At 52.9% G+C, this 22,897-nt stretch overlaps 1 protein-coding gene across 2 annotated transcripts; it reads left to right on the top strand.

Annotated features, from left to right (window-relative positions):
- Positions 1 to 2,966: 2,966 nt before the first annotated feature.
- Positions 2,967 to 22,502, top strand: PITX2 (paired like homeodomain 2). 2 transcript variants are annotated; one of them, XM_046655799.1, is made up of 4 exons: positions 2,967 to 3,187; positions 6,962 to 7,017; positions 18,612 to 18,817; positions 21,260 to 22,502. In XM_046655799.1, exons 2-4 carry the CDS (start codon positions 6,972 to 6,974, stop codon positions 21,821 to 21,823), a joined length of 816 nt encoding a protein of 271 aa, XP_046511755.1. In that variant the 5' UTR covers positions 2,967 to 3,187; positions 6,962 to 6,971; the 3' UTR covers positions 21,824 to 22,502. The 2 variants fall into 2 exon arrangements, with proteins under 2 accessions (XP_046511755.1, XP_046511753.1); XM_046655797.1 differs by lacking the exons at positions 2,967 to 3,187; positions 6,962 to 7,017 and adding an exon at positions 16,915 to 17,788.
- The last annotated feature ends 395 nt before the right edge of the window (positions 22,503 to 22,897 follow it).

Here is a 22,897-nt window from a genome sequence, read left to right as displayed (position 1 = left end):
TTCTGCTCTGACGAGGGAAAAACCTGAAATCCATGTCTTAAATCGTCTCGGTGGTTTGCAGCCCCCCAGCACCCTGCCTGTCCGCTGCATGCCTAATGTATTCCCCGGTGGTTCTGGGCATTAATTAGTTGTTTAATAGGAGTATGACTAAAAATGTAAAAGAAGGATTAGGAGCGTGAAACGTATGTCCAGTTCCTTCCACACACTCGAGGAGGGAATGAGAATCATTCTGTATCTTCTATTTCTCCAGGAGCCATTTGCATTTCCCACCAGCTGCTCACTTCAGCTGCACTGGCGCTGGGCGAGGCGAGGACCCAAAAGCTCAGCGCGGTGTCTGCGGCGGCCGGGACTGGGGTTAACCATCCCCCGGCGGGCGAGACTCCAGACAGAAGCGGGGCGAGGGGAACGAGAGCTTCCCGCAGCCCCTTCATCCCAGCCCTGGGTTGCAAACCTCAGAGTCCTGGAGGGGGTAGGGGGGTGCACGCGCAGATTTGCGCGTCTCTGCAGCGCTGCCCTTTTCTCTTCCCTTGTCTCTCCGCGCGCCTCTGAGTCTTCCTGTCTCTGATCTTCTCACTCTTTTCCCACTTTTTCGTGAGATTCCCCATCCTCGCCACCAGACGAAGGCGAGGCCGTTCTGCTATGAGCGCTTCTTAATCTCTATAAAATCAAAGGGAAAAAGGGAGGGAGGACATTTACCCATTAGTCAGGGGGCTGGGGAGGCAGCAAAAATCGTTGACAGGCAGAGGTGAAAACATCTTTCCGGGACCACATTTTCTGGTTTGCTGTGACTTTAGATTTCAGTACTGGGACTTGTTGAAGAAATTTGCCTTTTTTTTTTTTTTTTTTTTTTGGCCTCAGCCAGATTTCAGAAATCAGAGATAAAAATTTTCAGAGACAGAGGGGAAATAAAAATAAAACAGCACGTGGGCATTCTCCCCTCATTTCTCTCGCCTTAAATAAAACTGTCTTGAATTTCCACCGGGGAAAGAGAGAAAGTTTGAGTTTTCACGGATGTTAGGTGGACGTTAGAAATGGCTTAAAAATGTAGATCTCTCGTCAGTTTTCTCTGTAGCTGAAGAGGCCAACTCTTTCCATAAAATGAGTCCATCTGTCGACTGTTAGCTATTTCAAAGTGAAGGGATTTAGCACTCAAAACAAATTGAGCAAGTTTGTTTGCCTGTTTTTACTGCTAACTCAAATGAATTCAAAACACGGAGTAATTCAAGAAAACACATACCATGTTCCAGACAGCCCCCAAATATGAGGAAAGCCCAGCACCTATGGGATGACCTGGGCTATTTTAACACCAGGCTCTTTATATGTATATATTTCACACAGGTCCTCCCAAAAAGTCATTATATTTTCTTAAAATTGTGAGAATTGGTATGTTGATTTAAGAAGAGCAATACAACTTTTAGAGGGAACTTAATTGTCTATTGAGGACCAAAGGGGAGGGTACTTAGTGGCAGGCCTGGCTGAGTCCTGCTCTCATGCAGGAATTAATATTGGTGGGAAAACCAAACCGGGAGCCATGGCTCTTTTCCGACACTTTCCAAAATCCTACATTAACAGGACGCCCTTGAGATTGAAAGAACTTTGCCCAATATGCCTAGCAGAAGCCTTTTCACCTGGCCTTCCAAGAGAATCATATTTATAGTCCTTCCACCCAAAGGCAAAAATATCCTGCTCGCTACCAAAATACACGGCCTCGCTGGAGTCAAGAAATCGGAAAACTAGGATTTAGAAGTAGGGCACCCTTTTCGAGTGGAAACGACCTCTCAAACTTCACATGTTCTTCGATTTTTAGGAGCAAATGTGGATTTGAGGGTAGCTTCCCTTCCCACCCCCACTCCCATCCCTTGCAATTTAATACCATGCTCGCCAGGAACCTTAACCTCGTCATTTTAAAAAATGAGATATCCGTGACCCGGGGTGAACTTGTTGAGTGTAGGTACAGCAGAGGAAATTCTAGACTCTGAGGCCGGAGCCTTGTCCAGCACAATCCCTTGGTGTACAGCGGTCGGGGCCCGGTGGGCCCACCTGCGCGCGGCCCCCGGGTGGAGCGTGCCTGGTCCCCTCGCCTTGACCTCGGGCGCCGCGTCCAGGCCGGCTGTGATGGGCCAAGCAGCCCGGCCTTCCCCGCTAACTAGTCTCGCTCGCTTGCTGACTGCTGTCGCCCTCCCATCTTCTGCCCCCTCCCCTCACCCCACTTTTCCAAATTTCTCCTCAGTCATCCCCTCTCACTCCCACTACGCCCACCTTCCCTCCAGCCTCATGTGGGGCCCTCACAGCCCCCATCCCCGCCTCGAAACTCCTCGTTTCTGTGACCTCTTCCTTCAACTCTGCAGGCCTGAAAGGTCACACGCAGGCACAGTCATACACCCCACATGCCTCGCCCCAAACAAACCCATGCATCCTGTTCTTTGTTCCAGGTCTTGGGTCACTTTCCCTGTCCCTTCCTCTCTGTCAGTCCTGGTTTGCTCCCCAGAAGTACAGTTCGGCGCCCTGGCACGCCCCCTCTGATTTATTAGAGCTCCCGGTCTGGCGCAGATTCCTCTCCCTTCGCCTCCATCCCATCCTCCCTTCTCGTCCTCTTTTCCACAGTGGGAGTGCGTGCGCCTGCCGCTCGGCGGCTCCTCTCTCAGTGCCCTGCCCGGCTCCCTCTCCTGCTTTCGCCCTTCCGGGCTCTTCCCTGGTTCCCGACTCCTCGGCCCGCCGCATCCACCCCTCTGCCCTGCCTCTCTCCCCGTGGCCCCTGCCTTGCCCCCCGCGCCCGCCTGAGCGCGGTGCTGCTCCTTGATGTCCCGCCGCGAAGCGGGGCTCGGCCGCCCGCCCGCCCGCCCGCCGCTGTGCAGTGGAGTTTGGTGGAATCTCTGCTGACGTCACGTCACTCCCCACACGGAGTCGGAGCTGAGCGAAGAGAGAGGGATGAGAGCGAGGGAGGGGAGAGAGAGTGCGAGACCGAGCGAGAAAGCTGGAGAGGAGCAGAAAGAAACTGCCAGTGACGGCTAGATTCCGGAGGCCACCGCGCACCCGTGGACGCCCTCGGAACTTGGCACCCCCGGGAGCCCCGCAGTCCTCTCGGCCCGGCTTTCGGGCGCTTGCGGTGCAGCCGGCGCCTCGGCTCGCTGGAAATCTCCCCGGGAAGCGCTGGGACGCGGAGACAGCAGCTCTCTCCCGGGAGCCGGTAAGTGGAGGCCGTCTCTTCCCGCAGGGATGTGAGATAATGCGAGTTTGGAAATTTGTTCCACTTTGGGGAATCTTCACCGTAGGTGATTTGTGGCTGTTGGGGCTGCCTTTCCCCCGAGGTAACGCAGTTGGCAAACAGATCTTGCAAAGCCCTGTTCCTTTCGTCCCCAGTCACAGACACTAACAATCTATGGGGTGCTGAAGTCGAGTGGGAAGCGACACCATGGCTGGCATTTAAAACGAGGTATCTTCCCTTAAATCTCGGTGCCAACACTACAGGGACAAATCCTCAGGCCGAGGATTAGCATTCTCAAGATAAAGGGCCGGGTACAAAGTTTCAGCTACTGGAAGATTAGCCCCCTTCCCATTGTTACCAATTGGAAAAAAGATTCCATTTTAACTGGCAGTTAGTGACCTCTCAGGCCCAAGCGAATTACCTGGAAGCCGGGCCTGGATGCCAAGCTCACACAATTACTTTGGATTATAAATCCTTTAAATTGATCACCATCAACTCCAATCTTGCACTTCAGGGGATACATTTTAAATGGGTGCAGGGGACAGGATAATTCCCCAGCTGTCCAATAAGAAAAAATATTATGATTCTAAATCTGAGAAATACATTTTTCTTTTTATTCCGACTTAATGCCTTTACTTTCCTAAGCAATTTAGAGATCAAACCATCATAGGGTAGTGTGATTTTTACTCTTTTTTGTGTGAATGTTATGTGTTACCAAAGTAAACTAAGAGGGAAAACATTTTTACTCCTAGAAATTAAAATAATGTAAGAATTCATACATTCTGAAAGTTTTTTTGAAAAATTCATCTGATTTAGAGAGATTTCCTTTGTATTCTTTGTAGGTCATTAGTAAGAATTAAAGATGGTTTTAATATCATCTTGGAGGAAATTCAGCTAAAATTCAAGTACCAATTATGTCAAGGAAACAAAGCACTTAAGCAAAATAAATTGAGGATTTTTGTTGATGGAACATAAAATAAGCATACAAGGTTCCAGTAATCAAACTTTCCCTAAAAATTAAATAGCTAGTTCATTTACGCAATGTTTTACTTTACCTCAGCAAAACTACACTTAAATTATTCAGGTGCTTTGTTCCTCAAGTTGAGCACGTTTGTCTTCAAGTGTTCCAAAAGCATCAATATTAATTGGTTTAAAAGAAGGCTTAAACTGGTAAAATACAGAACTGTGTTAAGCAGTATTTTAATTTCCTTAAATGAACACCCACTGCAGATTAATTTACTGGCTAATCGCACCAATTTAGTTCATTTAAAACATATGTTCTCATGCTGTTTATTTTTAAACTTTCCTTTAAAGATTTTTTTATGGAGTAACAAAGTGAATGGAAAGAGGGGAAATGTGCAAGGATTTGGAATTATTAAAATTATATTTTTCCTGCAATTTCATCTTAGGGCAATCATCAGAAATCATTTTTAAGCAAATCGTTTTATTGCTTAGGGCTGGCCTGCCTGCCGTGGCCAGGGCGGTTCAGTGTGCTCTGTTAGCTGTCTACCTCTTTTTATCGTGCTCACAATAGTAAACTCAACTTGGCCAAAACAAGAGTGCCTGTCATATACAGTCCAACCAGGACATGAACTTTGGGGTGAGAACAACTTCCCATCAAGAAAAGTTGCGCATCTTAATTTGTGAGATTACCCATCGAAGCCAGTCCCCAAGTCCGGCAGCCAAATTTGTCTTGTCAGACTTGTCTTGACAGGGCAAGTTTAAGGATCAGTAGGCGGGAAGTGGAGGTCTCTTTTAAAAAAATTATCTTCTCCAGTTAATCAGACTCAATTCGTCTCATAGGCCTGGTCATTATATGGAGCAAAAAAACGCAAGTCTCAGGGCTCATTTTGACTGCAAAATAAATCCCTCAGTCACAAGGACACTAGGAGGGAGCTAAGGAACATGCCTTGACCTTCTTTTCAGTGCTCAGAGCGGAGTTCTTGAAGATTTGTTTTGTATTGCTTTGTTTGGTCTTCAGCACTGAAGCTTGGGAGTTGGGCGAGAATGTGTAATAATTGACTGACTTTACCCTGAGCGACCCAATCTTTTTCTTTTGTATATTTCATTCTTTTAAAAAATAAAAATATTTGCAGTTACCATCTGCAATGCTCTGGTTACCGGCTAATAATGCAGCCAGTTCAGACGTTAAAAAAAAAAAAAAAGGTTATCGAAATGATGATGACATGCAAATTTCCCCTGAAATTATCATAAGTAAACATTTGAAGTCTGGACTAATAAAATCCCATCTGTGTTACTTCATATCGAGTTAGTAGAAAGCTGTGATAATGAATTTTGTAATATCTCACGAACAGACATCTCAATCAGGGACTAATCCTGTGATTTTACTGCAGAATCACTAAATCTGGAGCCGCCAAACTGCGACTTCTGGGCCCCGGGGTCTGCAAGGATCGGCAGAGCCCCCGCCCGCGTCCCCGCTACCGGGTGGGGGAGCCGCCTGGCCGTCCCCACACTTGGATCCCCACGCCGCCGCGCGGGGCAGTCCCTCCTCTAGGCAGCGACCTTGGCCAGAGGCCCCCGGGGGCCGGCTCCTACCAGGAGGGGCTGAGGACTGGGGAACCGCGATTCAGGCCAGAGCCAGACCCGCAGCTCCCTGCTCCGCCTCTGCCCCTAGGCCCACGGGCCAACGCCCGCCCCCACCCCGGCCCTGGCCCGGGGCGCAGGGCGCCCGCCCGCCGCCGGCGTACCCTGGTCAGCGTGGAGCGAGGCCGGCGCCGAGATCGAAGGGCCCTTCTTTCTTTTCTTCTGTCATTAAGGCAGCCGCGGCTCTTCCACCCACCCTGGCAGAGCCCCTCACCACCCACCTCTCCCGGATTGCCTGTGGCGGAGAGGTGGGGCGCGAGTTAAACGCTTGGCTCGCTGCATTGTGGTTGGAAATTTGAAAAAGCTTTGGTTTGCCGGGGAAGAGAAGGGGGAGGAGAAGGACCCTGGGGGAGCCGTTCCCTCAGAGCCATTTCTCCGTCCTCGGCGGGCAGGAAACCCTCCGGGCATGTTTGCCCTGCTCTCCTCGGTCTCGCTCAGTCCACCTCGCTTCCCTCCTCTGCGATCTTAAATCATACTTTAGGGTAAATAAATGGCCGGCTGAAGATCTCCAGGGAAAAGTGTGGCTAAATATGGAAAAGTGGCTCCTGGTGGATGAGAGGCCCGAAGCCAGCGCGCTCCTGGAACACCCCAGGCCGAGAGCCTTGGAGTCCTTTTCGTTTCAGAATGACAGAAAATCGAGGGGAACCGCAGTCTAGGACAGGAACAAGTTGACTCTGACATTCTACTAATCTTTACTGAGCTCCAACTAACGAACAAGCACTATGCTGAATGGTGGCCTTCGCACACAGCTCCCCAAAGAGAAAGGTCCTGCCCACCACGCCCTAATCTTGCATCTGCAAAGGTTGCCTTCGTGTTCAGACTGGCTTTTCACTCCTGACACAGACACCTTTGTGAGTGATTTCACAGCCCGGGTCCCCAGAACACGGTGGCTTCAGCGGCCAAGAGCCCCTGGACCCATTCGCTGCAGCTCTGGAGAGAAACCCTCTCTCGGCAAACCTTCGGAGGTTTTGGGCCAGGGGCAAGGGTGCGGAGGAGAGTGGCAGCAGAGGCCGTCAGGTTAGAACCCGTCTGAAACGCGCCCGGAGGAGGCGCGGGCATCTGGAGTGGCGGCCGTCCGCCCCGCAGGTAGCGGCCTCCGACCCTGCGCTCGCCGGCCCGCTCCTCACAGCCCTCTTCTCTTCTGTTTTGCAGATAACGGGGGATGGAGACCAACTGCCGCAAGCTGGTGTCGGCCTGTGTGCAATTAGGTAAGACTCGCTTCTCCCGCCTAGATCCCCCGACAGGAGACCGCGCCACGCGAGGGAGGCGAGAGGGCCCCGGCCCGCGGCGAGGGGCGCTTCCCGGAGGGGCTGGCCTGGGCAGGAAGGAGACCAGACCCAGGCTGCCGGCGGCCTCGCCCCGCGGGGGCTGTGGATGGGGAGGGAGCTGCTCAGCGCGTCGCAAAGTCCCGGGCCCACTTGTCCCGGCGGGAGCCGCAGCAGGCAGGGAGGCGCGAAGGGAATACGCCGCCCTGCGCCGGATTGCCAGAGTCCGGGAGACCGGAGTGCCCTCTGCTCTTCCCCTAACTGGGTCTTTTGCTCTCTGTCCCTCTTTCTCCCCGGTCCTGCCTCCCCCGTCCCCGCCCCTGCTCCTTTCCGCGGCGGTCCGGGGCCGCTCCGTCTCCGCACGTGCGGCGGGCGCGGGCCCCCCAGGCGTGCAGCCGGCCGCCGTTGAATGCCTCTTCTCCAAAGACTCCGAAATCAAAAAGGTCGAGTTCACCGACTCTCCCGAGAGCCGGAAAGAGGCGGCCAGCAGCAAGCTCTTCCCGCTGCAGCATCCCGGCGCCAATGGTAAGGCCGGGAGCGGAGCGCAGGCCGCGCGCCTCCCGCCCGCCTCCCGCCTGTAGGCCTCGGCTCAGGAGCGCGCAGGCGAGGCCCCAGACGGGGCCGCGCCTGCTCCTTGAACTTAGACACTCGGCCTCTGGGTGGCACGGGAAGAAGCCGTCCCGGGGACGTTCATTCCTTTCCCCAAATTATACAGCACTCCTGAGACCCAACACCTCTCCCTCTGCCTCTCGCTCTTTCTCGCTCTCCCGGTGTGGCCTGATCGCCTACGCACACCCCAACCTACCTCGGTGCCTCTGGCTGGCGTGGAAAAGTGGTCCAACAGCGACCTCTGTCGCTCGCCGCGTCCCTCTGCGTGCAGGACCGCCAAGGGCGCGCGCGGCCGCGGCAGCTGCCAGTCGCGCCCCGCCCAGGCCTGTGGGTGCGGGGTGTACCGCGGAAGGCGAGCGCGGCGGACTGGTGGCGGCGAAGGTTCGCCGGGCACGGGAGGCGGAGGAGCTGCCAGCAGCCCGCAGAGCCTGAGGGCAGCACTGTGCGCAGCAGCCGAGGGTGGAATGGCGTGTGTGCCCCTGTCGACGCGAACCTACCTGTTGTGCTGGTTGCAGGGCCGTGGGTTTTGGCCATGTCGTTGCTTGATTGGCTGGTTTCAATCTGGACGAGTCAAGGGACATTGCTGCTCAAAGTCTGCAGGATGTGTAAAAGTTAAAACGTGTCCAACCCATTGCTCAGGCCTTTGCTGAATTGAAAGGTCCTTCAGTAGTGTGTGTGTGTGTGTGTGCGCGCGCGCGCGCGTGTGTAGGGATGAAGGAACAAGCTTTCCCTTAGAATCCATGAAAAAACTCAAATTTACTGTCCCTTCGATCTCCGGGTTTTCCAGGTGCCTTAATAAACAAGTACCGGCCTCAGGAGGTTGTTGACGTTTGATAGCGGGAGGAGATAGATAGAGCCCCCCACAGCCCTGGGCCCCTAACCCTCTCTTTCCGGATTAAAGTGTAAGGATACAAACGTCCTGTGTGCTGGAGGGGGGCGAATTGGGGACCCCTCCAGGTAAATAAACGGTATTACTAAGAAGAAAACAAAGGCTTTGCATTCGGCCTTCCCGGCGAATCTGAGAGAAAAGCATCGTTTGTTGAAACGTCTAAAGTGGTCTGAGGCAGACCGGCTTCGACACTACACAGGACCGCGAGTCCTCCTGCTGGGTCAGTTAAACGCTCACTTGTCCCGGATTAACCCCATGGGGTTAAATAGGGCCATGCAGAGATAACGTCGGGTGATTTCTGTCATTAAGACTGTGTTAAATTCTTCTTCTGTTTGATAATCGGTCGTAAAAATAAATTATTAGACCGGAGTATGTTTGGGATATGGTTAAAAATCAAGAGCAGCAGTGACTCCTGCGGAACACGCTTTGTGCGGGTTCAGCCCCGGCTCCAGCCAGACTAGGGGAGCTCCCCGATCGCGCTTCGCACGGGGCGGGCTGGCCGCCGCCGGCAAGGCTGACAGTTCTCGCTGGCAGCTGGAGAGATGCAAAATGTCTCCGCCTACCCCTGCCCCCACCCGGGGTTCCTTGACCCCGGGAATGGTGTTTGAGGACAGGTGGCCTCCGTGCGAGCTGGCGAGGTGGGCCTCCTTCGAGGAGAGGCCTGAGGTGGGCTGGGCCCTAGCGCGTGGGCAAGAAGCGGTGGAGAGGCAGGGAGTCCTGTCTGCTCCTGTCGCAGTCCGGACAGGCGCCCCTGGGCGTTCGCCTTGATAATTAGCAAATAAATAAAGAGCTAGAGATAATGAACGATTGTTTTCTTAACTATTACTTTCAGGCCGGGATTATTTTAGCGCACGTGAAAGGCTCTTCCCCTCCGCCGCCAATAGCCTGTTTTCTACCTTTTGGACCGAAGAAGAAAATTGCTGCCCAAACATGTTTAATGCCATTAATTAAGAAGAGGCATGTGATAGGAAGAAATGCTGAAGATCTAGATTTTGTTGACTTTTAGGGATCTGGTAGACCCAAAATGTCAAATATGAGTGGGCAAAGCTATAGACTCGCTGAAAGAAGTCTGCTGGAGTCTCCTTTACTGAATATAAGTAAATTTAACGTGTGGAATATGCAAATTCCTGGCCACAGCCTACTTTTAAAAGAAAGAGATTTTTTTAAATAGTTACTTGCTTTTAAAAAGAAAACATGTTTACAGTGACATACGATTTTCAAAAAGGGACCATGATATTCGATTATTGGCACTACCCTCTCTTAGCCCCCCGAAAACACGGTGTCCGGGCTGAAGACAGAACGGTCTCTGAGCGGGCAGGGGCGAGCCTTGGGAGACCTGCGCTCTGCCTCCCTTCCGGAATACCCACTGGGCTCACCCAGCCTGGCTGGAACCGAAATGGGCTAGGGCCGGCGGTCGCCTGGAGACGCCTACGGCCAGGGGTTTGAGAGAGGGTGGAGAGAGGAACGGCTAGGCATTGCAAACGGGTGGAAGAAGAGTTAGCAAGTTGAGAAAGAAAGGGAGGAGGTCCCCTGAGAACATTCCCCTTGAACGGAGGCCCCTGGCTTTTCCTTACTTTGGATGTCCCCAAAGGAGCCTCCGTTTTGCAGAATTCAAAAAATGGTCTTGACTTTCAGGACTGATCCTCCCCTGGCAGTAAGCCTTTAAGATTCGAGGCGTTGGCTCTGAATTCCGGGGTGAAATCGGCCTGAGCTGCTGTCCAGTGGTGCCCGATCTGGCCTGAGCGACCAGACCTGGGGCGGGCACCTCCGCCAGGCCTCCCCCAGCAACGCCATTAATTTTTAAATAGCTTTGTCAACGTGAATGGGCTGAAAGTGTTCGACCAAGGTCCCTGGTGTGCACAGATTTCCTTTTCTTGGGAGGGGCACTCCACGGCCCCTTGCGATGCCCCCAGTGCTACACACGACACACGGCCTCCACGCGGCAGTCGCTCGGGCCGGGTCTTCGTCACAGGACCCGGGCTAAACCTGACGCCTCGGCGGTCTCAGACCCCTCGCTCTTTCAATCAGCAAATGTTTACCGAGCACTGTGTGGATTCCTAATATACCCTCTGGAAGCAAATAATCCGGTTTCCCTCTGCCCTAAAAAGCGACTTTCGGGCCGAAGAGGACACCGGCAGAGCGGCCCAGGCGTCTCTGGCGACCTCCACCCGGGCTGCGGGGGCAGCGCTGGGCCGGCGCTGTGGGCAGGAGGGCACGTTAGAGAGGGTGGGGCGCTCTCCGTGCGCAGGCGGGGGACGCGGGCCTGCGGGGGGCGCGGGGTCCGAGGACCAGGCAAAGGGGGAGGGGAGCTGACTACGGAGGAGTTTCCGTGTTCTTTCTTGCCCCTACCCCCGCCAAATCTTCAGCTTATTGGCAGAAACGGCCTCTCTGTTTTGTGGCATTTTCCCCAACCCTGGGCATTGCACCAGTGGCCCCAGGCAGGCCATCCCTGCGGTCCCCGCCTGCAGAGCTGCAGAGGCGGTCCTGCAGGTCGCGGGCCTCGTGCTGCCGGCGCGCGCTCGGAGTTTCCCGAGGCCGGTTGGGCTGTGATGCGACACCGCCCGCTGTTAATATATGCGGCGGTCGTTAGGGCGGCTCCGGGGAAAAGGGAATGTATAACGAAAGCTTATTCGTGAGCAGGAATATACTAATGGAACAATCTGATGTCTTCTTAATCCTATGTAAAAAGCTTTGTCGTCTTCCTAATATTGACTGAATGGGTAATTAATGGCTCTTCATCTAGGCGAATACCCTGTAATCCAAAGATAGGCAAAAGACAACAAGCCCGAGGTAGAAGACAAAAGGCCCAACTGCGCCCCCCTGCCCCGCCACCAGGGTCTCCAAATGGGAACGTTTCCTCTCAGGAGAGCAAGGCAGGAGTGGAAGCACACACGGACCTTTCCCGGGCTGGACTTAGCCACGGACCCTGGCGCCTAGCTCAGGTCTCCTCCACCCCGTCTTCCTCCCATCGGTCCTTCTCTCTGCGTTTCTTTCTTCTCAACCCCTCCAGGAAGTCCCCCTCTCAGCCGCCCCCGCCCCGTGGCCCTAACCAGCACCTTTTCGTCCAAAGCCCCCATCTTTCATTTGGGGAAGTGGTTTATGGCGGACCAACACATAAGGTGCTTAAAAGGCTCAGTCAAGGGCTCAGCTCCTTTCTGATCCAGGTGCAGACTCCTTTTACAACCCAAGACAGAGAGCCTGCAGGAGCAAGGTAGCTGGAAGGGGAGGGACGAAATTATTAGGAGAGAGAGCACACAAAATTGTGCCTATGTGTTGAAGACCGATCGGGAGTGACGGAGTCGTTGCGCGGATCTGACACGAAGAGTGCCCAAGATTCTCCTAGCGTGTTTTTAAACAGGCTGACATTTTAATTTAAACCTTTAGAAGTAATATATTACTTGGGTTACTACAATGAGGTGGGTTTCTTTCTTTTCTTCTTCTTCTTTTTTTTTTTTTTTTTTTTTTTTGGTCAGCTGACAGCTTTTAAAATATTATTTCGCTAGGGAAATAAAAGCTTCATCTCAGATTATAGGTGGGTATTTTTGGATTTATGTGATTTATGGTCACCATGACAACTAATGCTGAATGTTAGCCACCAGCATGTCTGGGAGAGGGAAGACAGAAAGAAGGGAGAGCAAGAGAAATAGAAAAGGGAGACGGACATGGGCTGGAGAGGAAGAAATAGAAGAGCGTTTTAATCCAATTGTTGGGTGTTTGGTTTTAAGTGACTTTAGTCAGTCTCTTCCCACTTTTCTCTCTCTGGACGTGGATACTGCTGTTTATCTCATTCTCATTTCTCTCTTTCTTTCTCTCTCTCTTTCCCCTACACCCAACACGCACTTATATCATTCTCTTTATTTTACTTAACACGACGAGTTGCGTTCCAAGATTAAATGAACACCTGAGAAACCTGTAGCGTTAGCATGCTAATGAAAAGAGACATTACAGCCTGTGGGTCTAGCGATTTCGACAGCCCCCTCCTCCTCGCCTCCTCTAATCCTTCGCTCTTCTCTTCACCTGCCCGTGGGAGCTGGGTATCTCCCCCGCCACTCGACCCCCCTTCCCCAGCCAGTTACCCCAAACCTCAAGTGGTTGAGTGTGTGGGACAGAAATATGGGTACCATTTGCAGGGATCCAGAGAGGATGGGTGCTGCGCAGTACATCTACAGATATCTGATTCAGAAAAGAATCCGCCCCTTTTTACAAAGTAGCACTTGTTTATTCCACTTAGGGAATGGTGGGAAAAATCAGCCACAGGGAAGCCGTTAATTTCTGGGTGCTTCGGCTTCATGGCTAGGGTGATGGAGCGGCAAGGGGGCCCTTTCCAGCTTGATTTGTGTGAAGAGAAAAGCCTGGCAGAGGAAGGCGGGGAGGAAAGGCCACCTCTTGGGCAGGGTGCAAGGTCTCCCTCTGACCTCTGCGCCTTACACCCACACGCGCACACACTCACGCCTGTCACGTGTCTCCGAGCTGAATCCGGGCGGCCTCGTCCTTGAGCTAGCCTGGACCGGAGCAAGACTCCCATCCCTCTAAGGCCTGACAGCCCACGGAGACATCTAACTGAGCCATCTTCCAGGTGAGCTTTGAGGACAGATGTTTTCCAGAAGTCGTGGATCGCTTGATTGGGTCCCAGTCCACACCCGGGCCGCCGCAACCGCGAGTTTGGCCGCGCAGTCCAACCAATCTCGCCGAGATGGCCAGAGGGGCTTCGCGCAACTAACACTAAGGAGTGTGAAATTGAATAAGACTTTAAGACTGGTAATCGGTGGAAATACCAGCTCGAAACACGCCTGACCCCGTGTGTCACGCATTTCCCTCCTCAAGGGTCTTTCATTGAAAGAATAAGCAAGAAAACCCAATTCAGAGGATCACTGGTGTCTTCGGACTGGACAACCCAAACTGGCGCTGGGCTTCATTTCCTCCCCCCACGAAGCCCTGCAGCCCCTTCAGCTTCCCTGAACCGACCACGGTGACTTTCTCCGGAGTGAAAATTTCTGTGATGGAGGCTGAAGTCATAGTAATTCTACAACGAAAGAGTGTATGGGTATGTGGGGGGGACGGGAAGGTGACCGTAGTGCTGACCCCACAAAATACATGAGATTTCTTTACTTCCAACTCCTTCCTTGTCAGTACTTTCTATACCTGTGCACCCACAAGTTTTTTTGTAGATTAAATCTCCAAAATTGCCCACCACCGCAATTTCATTGAAAAGTGTTTCTCATCTCCCCACTACACACTTGCTTTTCCCCATGTAGACTTTTTATGTTAGTGTCCTCCTACCACCTGTGGAGTGAACCCAGTTGGGCCTGGGCAGGGTGTCACTCAATCTCACAGTGTGTGAAGTCATTAGTTGATTAGAAAAGAGTGGGACTCTGGCTGGAAAGATGCAAAGAAATGCCTCACTGGCTCAGTTGTTTAGAGAGTTGGTGGTGGGGAGGATATATTCTGGATGTGTCTATCTACAGATAGATGAGAGAGAGAGAGAGAGAGGGAGATACGGTTTTGTTTTTACTTTGGTTCTCCAGATAATTGTCTTTATTCTCCACTTGGCTTTGCAATGGATCGACTCAATTTAAGATTCCTTGTCTTTCTAGCCTTTTAGGCTGCCTGAAGATGACCAGCACCTCCAACATCTCCCACACTTTAGCTCTATGGGAAGCTGTCACTTGTCCTTGGGTTTTTCACTCACTTTGGAGGCTGGGTTAGGTCCTCCATAGAGGGTATTTGCCATAATGAAAGTTCTGTTAGTCTAGCAGAGCCACGAGCTTAAACCAAAATTCTGTGGGTTTAATGAGAGATGGGCTTAAAAATCTGTATGGCTCTGTGGAGCTTCTCAGCTCTCCCTAGCAAGAGTTTTGAAACCCTGAGCCACCATCAAAAATTGCAGCTCTGGAGTTTGAACCTTGAAGAAACAAGGAAAAAGGTACGCTCACTATGGTGAAGCACTCATTCCTTGCTGTGATGGAGTTTCTTCCTGAAATGAGGCTTTAAGAGTTTGGTATCGTGGGGATCGAAGCTATGCTGAGGTTTAAAAGGAGAAGCTGGAATATGATTAGTAAACACATTGGGCAGAAAAGAGCTGGATTCATATTGACTTCGTTATAGGTCATTGGCTGGCAGTGCAATGGGAGGAAATATTTACTTTACACATATACTTTATGATCTTGGGCGAATTAGAGGAAATTCAATAAGAAAACAGCTAGAAACATTTAAAACCCTTATTTAAGAGACTTAAGCAAATTAGAGTCTTATCAGATTAAAAACCACTACAAATGTAAGAGCATTGTCTTCGGTGAAACACTGTGGGGTCTGAGACGAAGCTTCTCCGCCAAATCTCAGGGATAAAATGCGTCATTTAAGCACTAGATAATGAGCAGAATGTAAATTAATTTAACCTTCTTTACCAACAGGCTGCTGGTGTAAGATGTATAATTTAGTGATAAGATTGCAGGACCTAATATAGCTGAATGTGTGAGCCTCAGCTAATGCAGACCTGTCTCATGGGGACGTGTTCTGCTCTGAGCAGGTGTGTGTAAGTGTGGAATGGGGTAAAGTCGAATAAAAGGTCAAAAACAGTGATACCGATTTAAAGCTTACTACAAAGAAAGTTTCCCTTCATAGCTAAATTCTTCTTAAAGTGGGGTGACACTTGTGGGGAAAGACTGAAGAACAAGTCTCATTTGGTTCCTTGCTCTGCTCTCAAGCATGTCTAAAATGGGGGAGGAGTTGTAGATAGGATTTGGGGGGGAGAGAGCAGGGCAAAGGAGAGACACATAGGTTACAAACATATCTGTGGTCAGCTTCAACCACCCTGCCCCAGACTGAATGTTTCCCAATCTTGTGAACAAGGACAAGGAGGGGGTTTTCTGAAGACACCTCATACTGGCGTTGCAAATCATTGACTGTAATGTCAAACAAATACACATTGAGGGATGATAACACTAACTCCACAATAAAGCCATCGCCAATGCAGAAACCCGGCGGAGATTAGTTTGTGCTCCCTGGCTGACCTAAGCTGGAGGACAAAGGACTTTCAAGACTTATTTTGGATATATTTGAACTTCTTTCTTTAATTTCTTTGGAAACTAAATTTCTTTGGAAATAGCGCTGTAAAGAGTTGCATGTCCCCAAAGGTGGTTTCTCCTTGTTTCCTATAAATGCACAAGGCTTTGCATTTCCTAGCTGCCTGCTCTCCTAGGCTTTGCTCTTCCTGCACACCCTGCCCGCTTGGACTTTAATGATTCGAGACAGCCTTGAGCTCCCTAGGACAAGAAAATGACTTAAAAATTATCCTTGAAATTGGTTATTTGGCAACACTCTTAATTGTATGGAAATTCATTAAAGCATATTTTATATATAATTAGCTCAAGGTTGTTGATTCTACAGGCTTTATGGATTTGAATCTGATTGATAATAAAGTAAACAAGAGAGTCGAATTTAAAGCGTGGCTCTCCCTCGGGTTAGGATGAGCTTAATACAGAGTACAAGGAATTTGAAAGATCTAGGATATGTGTCTTAATCAATGTTAAGTAGAATGTATAAGCTTTCAGCATTTTGAAAATGCTGGGTTAGGGTTTCTATTCTATTGTGTATTTTCTGTCTGGGGACTAATAAGCATTACAGAGAACGTGATCTGAGGCGACTTTTTATTCTTGTATAAATCCAGAGTGAACCACCAAACAGTTGTTCGTTTAAAGTCAAGGTAATTTTCTTTTGACGGACCCATTTGCTTCTCAATTTCTAATTTATTAGCCTGCCTTCTCGGGGCTCTGTCTTCTTTGCAATTAAAGTAAAGCTTCTTCAGATTAGCGCTGCGTTCACTTGACAGGCTGTTTGGAAAATTTAAGATCGGAGAGGTGATTTGTTGGTGTTTTTTAGATGTTCTGGTTTTAAGTAGCACGTCTCTTTTCCATACAGGGGGAGAAAAACACCTCTCAATTGGAAATGGATGTAGTGAGACACAAGCGGGAGGGGGGGGGGGGGGGGGGGGGGGGGGGGGGGTGTTGATTCTTGTACCTTTTAGCCCTCGACCTTTCCTCTCTCCTTTCTGCCGAACCTTTCACTCCCAGCCTCATCTTTCCACCTCCCAGCCCGAACTAAAAGCCGGATCGTCTTTGGCCCGGCTGGAGCAGAATTCCCGGGAGCTGGCCGGGTAGACTCAGTAGGCGCCCCGAGGTATAGCCCGGCCCCGCAGCGCTGATAGGTGCAGACGGGACTGTCTCTCCGCCGCCGCTCGGGGCCTCCTGATTGGTGCCGAGCCACGCCACTCCCGCCCGGCGGAGGGTGAGGGCGGAGGCGGAGGCGGGGAGGGCCGGGGAGGGCCGGGGCGGGCCGCGGCCGAGTGACGTCTCGGCACCAGGAAGCCCGCCTCTGGTTTTAAGATGTTGGGCCAACAGGGAAGCGCGGAGCCGCAGAGCTGGTCCGTCGCTCGCCCGGGTGCCAGGAGCTGAGCTGCGGCGAGGCCCGGCCGGAGCTCGACGGCCCGAGGGCTGCGCGTGTGCGCGCCGCGGAGGGGGCGACCCGAGGCCCGCGCCGCCGCCGCCGCCGCCGCCGCGGGGGATCTAATATCAGCTACCTGTCCCTGTCACTCTTGACACTTCGCTGTCAGGGCTGCGGCGCGGGGGGCGGGCAGACGCGGTCGGCGTTAGCTTTCCTCATTGGAGGGGTACGTGGGGAGGGAGGGAGGGAAGAAAGGGGTCTTTGCCCACTCTTGTTTCGCTTCGGAGCTTGGAAATCTGCTCCCCAAAGACGCTCGGCGCTGTGCCTTCCTGCCCACATCCCCATGTCTCCGTTCGCCCGCTGACTCTCGGCCGCCGGACCCTTTCGCTCGAGCCTTCCGAAGGAGACTGGGCCCGCTCGGCTGCAGGACCCGGCAGGGGTTGTGTCCCTGGCTCTGCCCGCGGCGGCCACGGCGGCGACACTCCGCGCCTAGAGCGCAACGCGGAGCAGGCGGCGGGGTTCGGCGGGGCGGCAGCTGGGGCCTCGCAGGGCGGCGCGCTCCTTCGTCCATGAGCTGCATGAAAGGCCCGCTGCACTTGGAGCACCGAGCCGCAGGGACCAAGCTGTCGGCTGCCTCCTCGTCCTCCTCCTGTCACCATCCCCAGCCGCTGGCTATGGCTTCGGTCCTGGCTCCCGGTCAGACACGCTCGCTGGACTCTTCCAAGCACAGGCTGGAGGTGCACACCATCTCAGACACCTCCAGCCCCGAGGCCGCAGGTAAGGCGCCGCCGGCCCGTGGATACCCCCGCCCCGCCGCCTCGCGCCGCTCGACCCTTCTGGCCCCCAAGGAAGTCGGCCCCTCCTCGGGGAGGCGTGGTGGGAGTGGTCGTCCAGCTCTCTCCCCGCAGAACTTCCGGAGCCAGGGTCCCTTACGCTCTACCTCAACCGCTGGCTGGGATGGCGCAGACGGCGTGGGCCATTCTTCGGCCCTCCCTATTCCTACCCTGGCCTCCCTTCTGTTTCCTGGATCACAAAAATCCGAGCATCTCCATTCAGGGACGTTCAGAGGCCACCCCCCTATCCCCCACCCGGTCCTTGGTCTCTTCTTGGTTTTCAGCTCCCGAGAAGCTCCGCTTGTTAGAAAAATATTTCTAAAACTACGCCTCAGAAGAAGAGGTGGTTTTTCTAAAGGACGGAGGAACTTGGGTGCTTAACCGAACCCCGAAGTCCACCTTTTCTAGCCTTGCGACACCGCATCGAAATCTGAGTTTTCTTCCCGGGGCGCTGCAAAACGCGCGCGCGTGTGTGTCCCCAGAGATTTGGCGTGTCTGCGCAGAGGCGTGTAAATATCCTTGAAAGCACAGGCTATAAAAATGAGCGTGCCGTCGCAGTGAGATAAACATGTAAATAACGCGTGCGGCTCCGGGGGAGGGGAAGACGGGGCGCGCACACCCACGCTGCCGGCTGCGCGCCCCGCGCCGCCGCTCGCTCTCCGCAGGCACAGGCGCCTTGCTCGTCCCGGCCTGCGCCGCGGGTCGGGTTGGAACTCCGGGTTGCAGGTGGGCACGCTGATCGGAATCTTGGTGTGTTTCGTTTTCAGAGAAAGAGAAGAGCCAGCAGGGAAAGAATGAGGACGTGGGCACCGAAGACCCGTCCAAGAAGAAGCGGCAACGGCGGCAGCGAACTCACTTCACCAGCCAGCAGCTGCAGGAACTGGAGGCCACTTTCCAGAGGAACCGCTACCCGGACATGTCCACGCGCGAAGAAATCGCCGTGTGGACCAACCTTACGGAAGCCCGAGTCCGGGTAGGAGCCGGCACGGAGCCTGAGGGGGCTACAGGGGGGTGGTGTAGAGATGCAGGCTTGCAGCGCAGGAGGAGTGTGGAAGGCAGCGCCGGCCCAGAGGGCGCGGGCGGGTGTCTTAGCGCAGGCAGGCGGCCTCCCGGCGGCCCCGGTTGCGAGGTTACAGCTCCCCCTTCCGAGGCCGGCCGTGGGCCTGGCGCAAGCGCCCGGAGCGGCACCGCTCCCGGCCCCGCCGCCCGGCGCCCTCCCCAACTGGGCCGCGTGGCATTCCCCTGCGCAGGGCATTGTGTTCCCGGCTTGCAGTCGCCAGACGAGCGCTAATAAAATCCCTACCAGGCCAGAAACCGAGAACAGGCTCCAACCTGTGCGCCTTAACAAGGAAAACCCGCCAGAAGGCAAGGGTTGGCCTTCCCTGAGAAGCTTTCGCGCCCGTCCTGGCCCGGCCTTTTCTCTACTCGTCTCCTCCTCCTCACACCGGCTTTGTGGATTGTCGGCCATTCAGGTCTCTCCCACACCCTACCCCCTGATTTTGTGATCTCTGGAAGCAATTTTAATACACACTACTGTCTTCCTAGTCCTCTTAGAAGGAAAAAGGAAAAAGACTTTTCGGTTTGGTTTATCTTTTCTCAGGAGATTCTTATACCCTTCCTCCCAATTATAATAGTTTTATCAAAGAAAGAGCTTACCTTTGTAGCCAATCTGTGCTCTATGCATTAGCAAAAATGAACTTAATTACCCAGGAGCAACATCCTGGTTTGTGCTAGTCAGTGGAAACTCCAAGTTTGTTAGGATTCTGGAAGCCGAAAACACACACAGCAGGATCCAGAGGCCTTGCTGTAGAAAAACAAATGCTCTGGATAGAAAAATAGAGCTCCTAGTTAGAGCAGAGAAAGCACAAAGAAGAAAACAGTGTGTAACAATAATGATGAAAAAGAACAAAGACCAAAATGCCCTCCCAAAGCAGAGGGAAGGAAGGCACTCTCTGGCATTTGTGTAGAGTATGAGGCTATGCTGGTGGATAAAAGAGCCGGGATGAAGTAGGAGATGGTTTTAGTTTAACTGCTCAGAGCTAACGCTCCGGCTCGGGCCCCGTAGTTTTGCGCAAGGTCAGCCTTTCATTAGCTCTCCTGCGGGTCGGGAACCGGCCTCGCACGTACTCTTCTTGCCTGGCCAAAGTTTAGACGGCCTAAGGGAGAAATGGCAAGTAATGAAAATAACGCAATCTGTGGGTTCCCTGAAATCCTTTGGAATAGCCCTCCGCCACCCCTCCGGCTTCTCCGAAGTCCCTCCAAAGTCCCCGCCGCCGCCGCCGCCGCGCTGGGCTCTCGCTCCCTCCCACTGGCTGCCTCCTTCCAGGCCCGCTGCTTCTCCAGCCAAGTGGGAGTGAGGCGTGCTTTTTATAGTAGTCGGGTACAAAGACGCAGGGGGATAAAAAGGAAATGGAGAATGAAAGGGAAAAGGCAAAAAGCGGATTAGGCGGCTGGGTCCGGCTGAGATGTGTAATGTGAAACATCACCGGAGTCAGCTCGGAAATCTCGGGCCAGGCTTCTCTCCAATACACAAAAGCCGCCGTCTGGGGCGACCGGCGGCCCGATGTGGATTGAGAGCGGGGTTGTGGCGGGGCCACCGGCCGCGGGTGGGGGCTGGCCGGGCTGGGCGGTTGCCTGCAAAGCCTAGCAACCGGCCTGGGCCCGGGCGGAGCAGCGCCGGGCGCGGGCCTGGGGTGGACGGAGACGGGGAAGGAGCGGCGCGAAGGGAGGAGGCTGCAGAGCGACCGGTTCAGGGTTCCTGGAGATTTACGTGCCAAGCTGGTGGATTTAATGAGCTGTTGGGGAGGTGGTCTCTTGCTTTTTATTTGGTTATTTCGCTGGGCGAGGAAGGGGGTCGCGGCCCCGGCGCCTGTTGAGGGCGCATCTTCCATGGAGTGGGGGGCGACAGTGGAGGTCTGAGAAGGGAGGGAGGAGCTGTTGGGAGACAGCGGGCCCCTGGTGCCCTCTCAGCCCCTTAGTCCTCATCCCTGAGTCTGTGGCTTTGGAGTGGAAGCAGGTTTGCAAGGCGGCCGAGGAAGGGTGGGGAAAGTCCGCTGCCCCGCGTTTATTTTGCAGTAAGTGTTTTTGGACCCCGGGAAGGGCCTGGGTTAGTAAACAAGCCGCCCGCAGGCCGCCAGCCGTTGGGCTGGGGTTTGTGGCGCAGCTCCGAGCCCGGGCGCGCAGGCCTGAGCCGGCCAGGCCTCCCTCGCCTGGTGGGGACTCCGAGCTGGGGACTGCGTGCGGGCTCCGGCAGCGCGGGGCGCCGGGCGGTGGGAGGTGGGGACAGTTGTGGCGGCGAGGGTGTGCGTGTGTGTGTGTGTCAGAGAGAGAAGGGTGGCCTCTGGTGCTTTCCAGGATCAAGGTTTTGCTAATCTGATCTGTGGCTTTCGTTTGCTTCCTTGCTCGCCACCCCTAGGTTTGGTTCAAGAATCGCCGCGCCAAATGGAGAAAGCGGGAGCGCAACCAGCAGGCCGAGCTCTGCAAGAACGGCTTTGGGCCGCAGTTCAACGGGCTGATGCAACCCTACGACGACATGTACCCGGGCTATTCGTACAACAACTGGGCCGCCAAGGGCCTCACGTCGGCCTCCCTGTCCACCAAGAGCTTCCCTTTCTTCAACTCTATGAACGTCAACCCCCTGTCGTCGCAGAGCATGTTCTCCCCGCCCAACTCCATCTCGTCCATGAGCATGTCCTCCAGCATGGTGCCCTCAGCGGTCACCGGCGTCCCGGGCTCCAGCCTCAACAGCCTGAATAACTTGAACAACCTGAGCAGCCCGTCGCTGAATTCCGCGGTGCCGACGCCCGCCTGTCCTTACGCGCCGCCGACTCCACCGTACGTTTATAGGGACACGTGTAACTCGAGCCTGGCCAGCCTGAGACTGAAAGCCAAGCAGCACTCCAGCTTCGGCTACGCCAGCGTGCAGAACCCGGCGTCCAACCTGAGCGCTTGCCAGTACGCGGTGGACCGGCCTGTGTGAGGCGCCCGCGGCGCTGGGATCCTGGGACCGTGCGGGATGGGGCCGCTGCCCTTGAAAGACTGAGAATGACGCTAGAAGGTCGTGGGCACTAAAGAAAGGGGGAGAAAGAGAAGCTATAGAGAGAAAAAGGAAACCACTGAATTAAAGAGAGCGCTCCTTTGATTTCAAAGGAATTTCCTCAGTGTCTGACATCTTTCACTAAAAGTATTTCCAGCAGTTGCAAGGACACACACAAATGTTTGACTGGATATGACATTTTAACATTACTATAAGCTTGTTATTTTTTAAGTTTAGCATTGTTAACATTAAAATGACTGAAAGGATGTATATATATCGAAATGTCAAATTAATTTTATAAAAAGCAGTTGTTAGTAATATCACAACAGTGTTTTTAAAGGTTAGGCTTTAAAATAAAGCATGTTATACAGAAGCGATTAGGATTTTTCGCTTGCGAGCAAAGGAATGTATATACTAAATGCCACACTGTATGTTTCTAACATATTATTATTATAAAAAATGTGTGAATATCAGTTTTAGAATAGTTTCTCTGGTGGATGCAATGATGTTTCTGAAACTGCTATGTACAACCTACCCTGTGTATAACATTTCGTACAATATTATTGTTTTACTTTTCAGCAAATATGAAAAAATGTGTTTTATTTCATGGGAGTAAAATATACTGCATACAAATCGGTCTGGATTCTTTCTGCCCTCCTCTGTCGCCTGGCCAGGGTTTCTCAGGCACTACCTCCTAAACAAACCAGTTTCCTCTGCCTGCCTAGTTAAATACACAAGGCAGCAGTACTTATTTAAATTTGGTAGAAATAAATTATAGTCATTCATCAGAAACTAAAAAGAAAAAAAAAGACACTGCCAGAAAAAAAAGGTTGCAAAGTCTGGTCTTGTCTCCCAGATTTTTCTTTGGCTTAACCCCAGAGGATTCCATTATTGCTAGCAAATCATATAAGAGACAAAGAAGAAAGGAAAAAGAAATTTAGAAAGTAGGCCAGCTTGGAATGACTCTCAAGTTTACTTCTGTTTGGGGGAGGGGGGCTGTGCCTCCAGTAAATTGCC

Source organism: Equus quagga, chromosome 3 (genome assembly GCF_021613505.1).
Source record: "Equus quagga isolate Etosha38 chromosome 3, UCLA_HA_Equagga_1.0, whole genome shotgun sequence".
In the NCBI taxonomy this organism is placed as follows: Eukaryota; Metazoa; Chordata; class Mammalia; order Perissodactyla; family Equidae; genus Equus; species Equus quagga.
Note: the sequence above shows the minus strand (reverse complement) of the source record. Positions and strands in the feature narration are given on the sequence as shown.

Bases quoted from the DNA above. Each gene is read 5' to 3' on its own strand.
- PITX2 (XM_046655797.1), top strand. From the start codon at position 17,581: ATGAGCTGCATGAAAGGCCCGCTGCACTTGGAGCACCGAGCCGCAGGG. The intron at 17,789-18,611 runs GTAAGGCGCCGC...TTTCGTTTTCAG, and splicing joins CTCCAGCCCCGAGGCCGCAG to AGAAAGAGAAGAGCCAGCAG. The intron at 18,818-21,259 runs GTAGGAGCCGGC...CGCCACCCCTAG, and splicing joins TTACGGAAGCCCGAGTCCGG to GTTTGGTTCAAGAATCGCCG.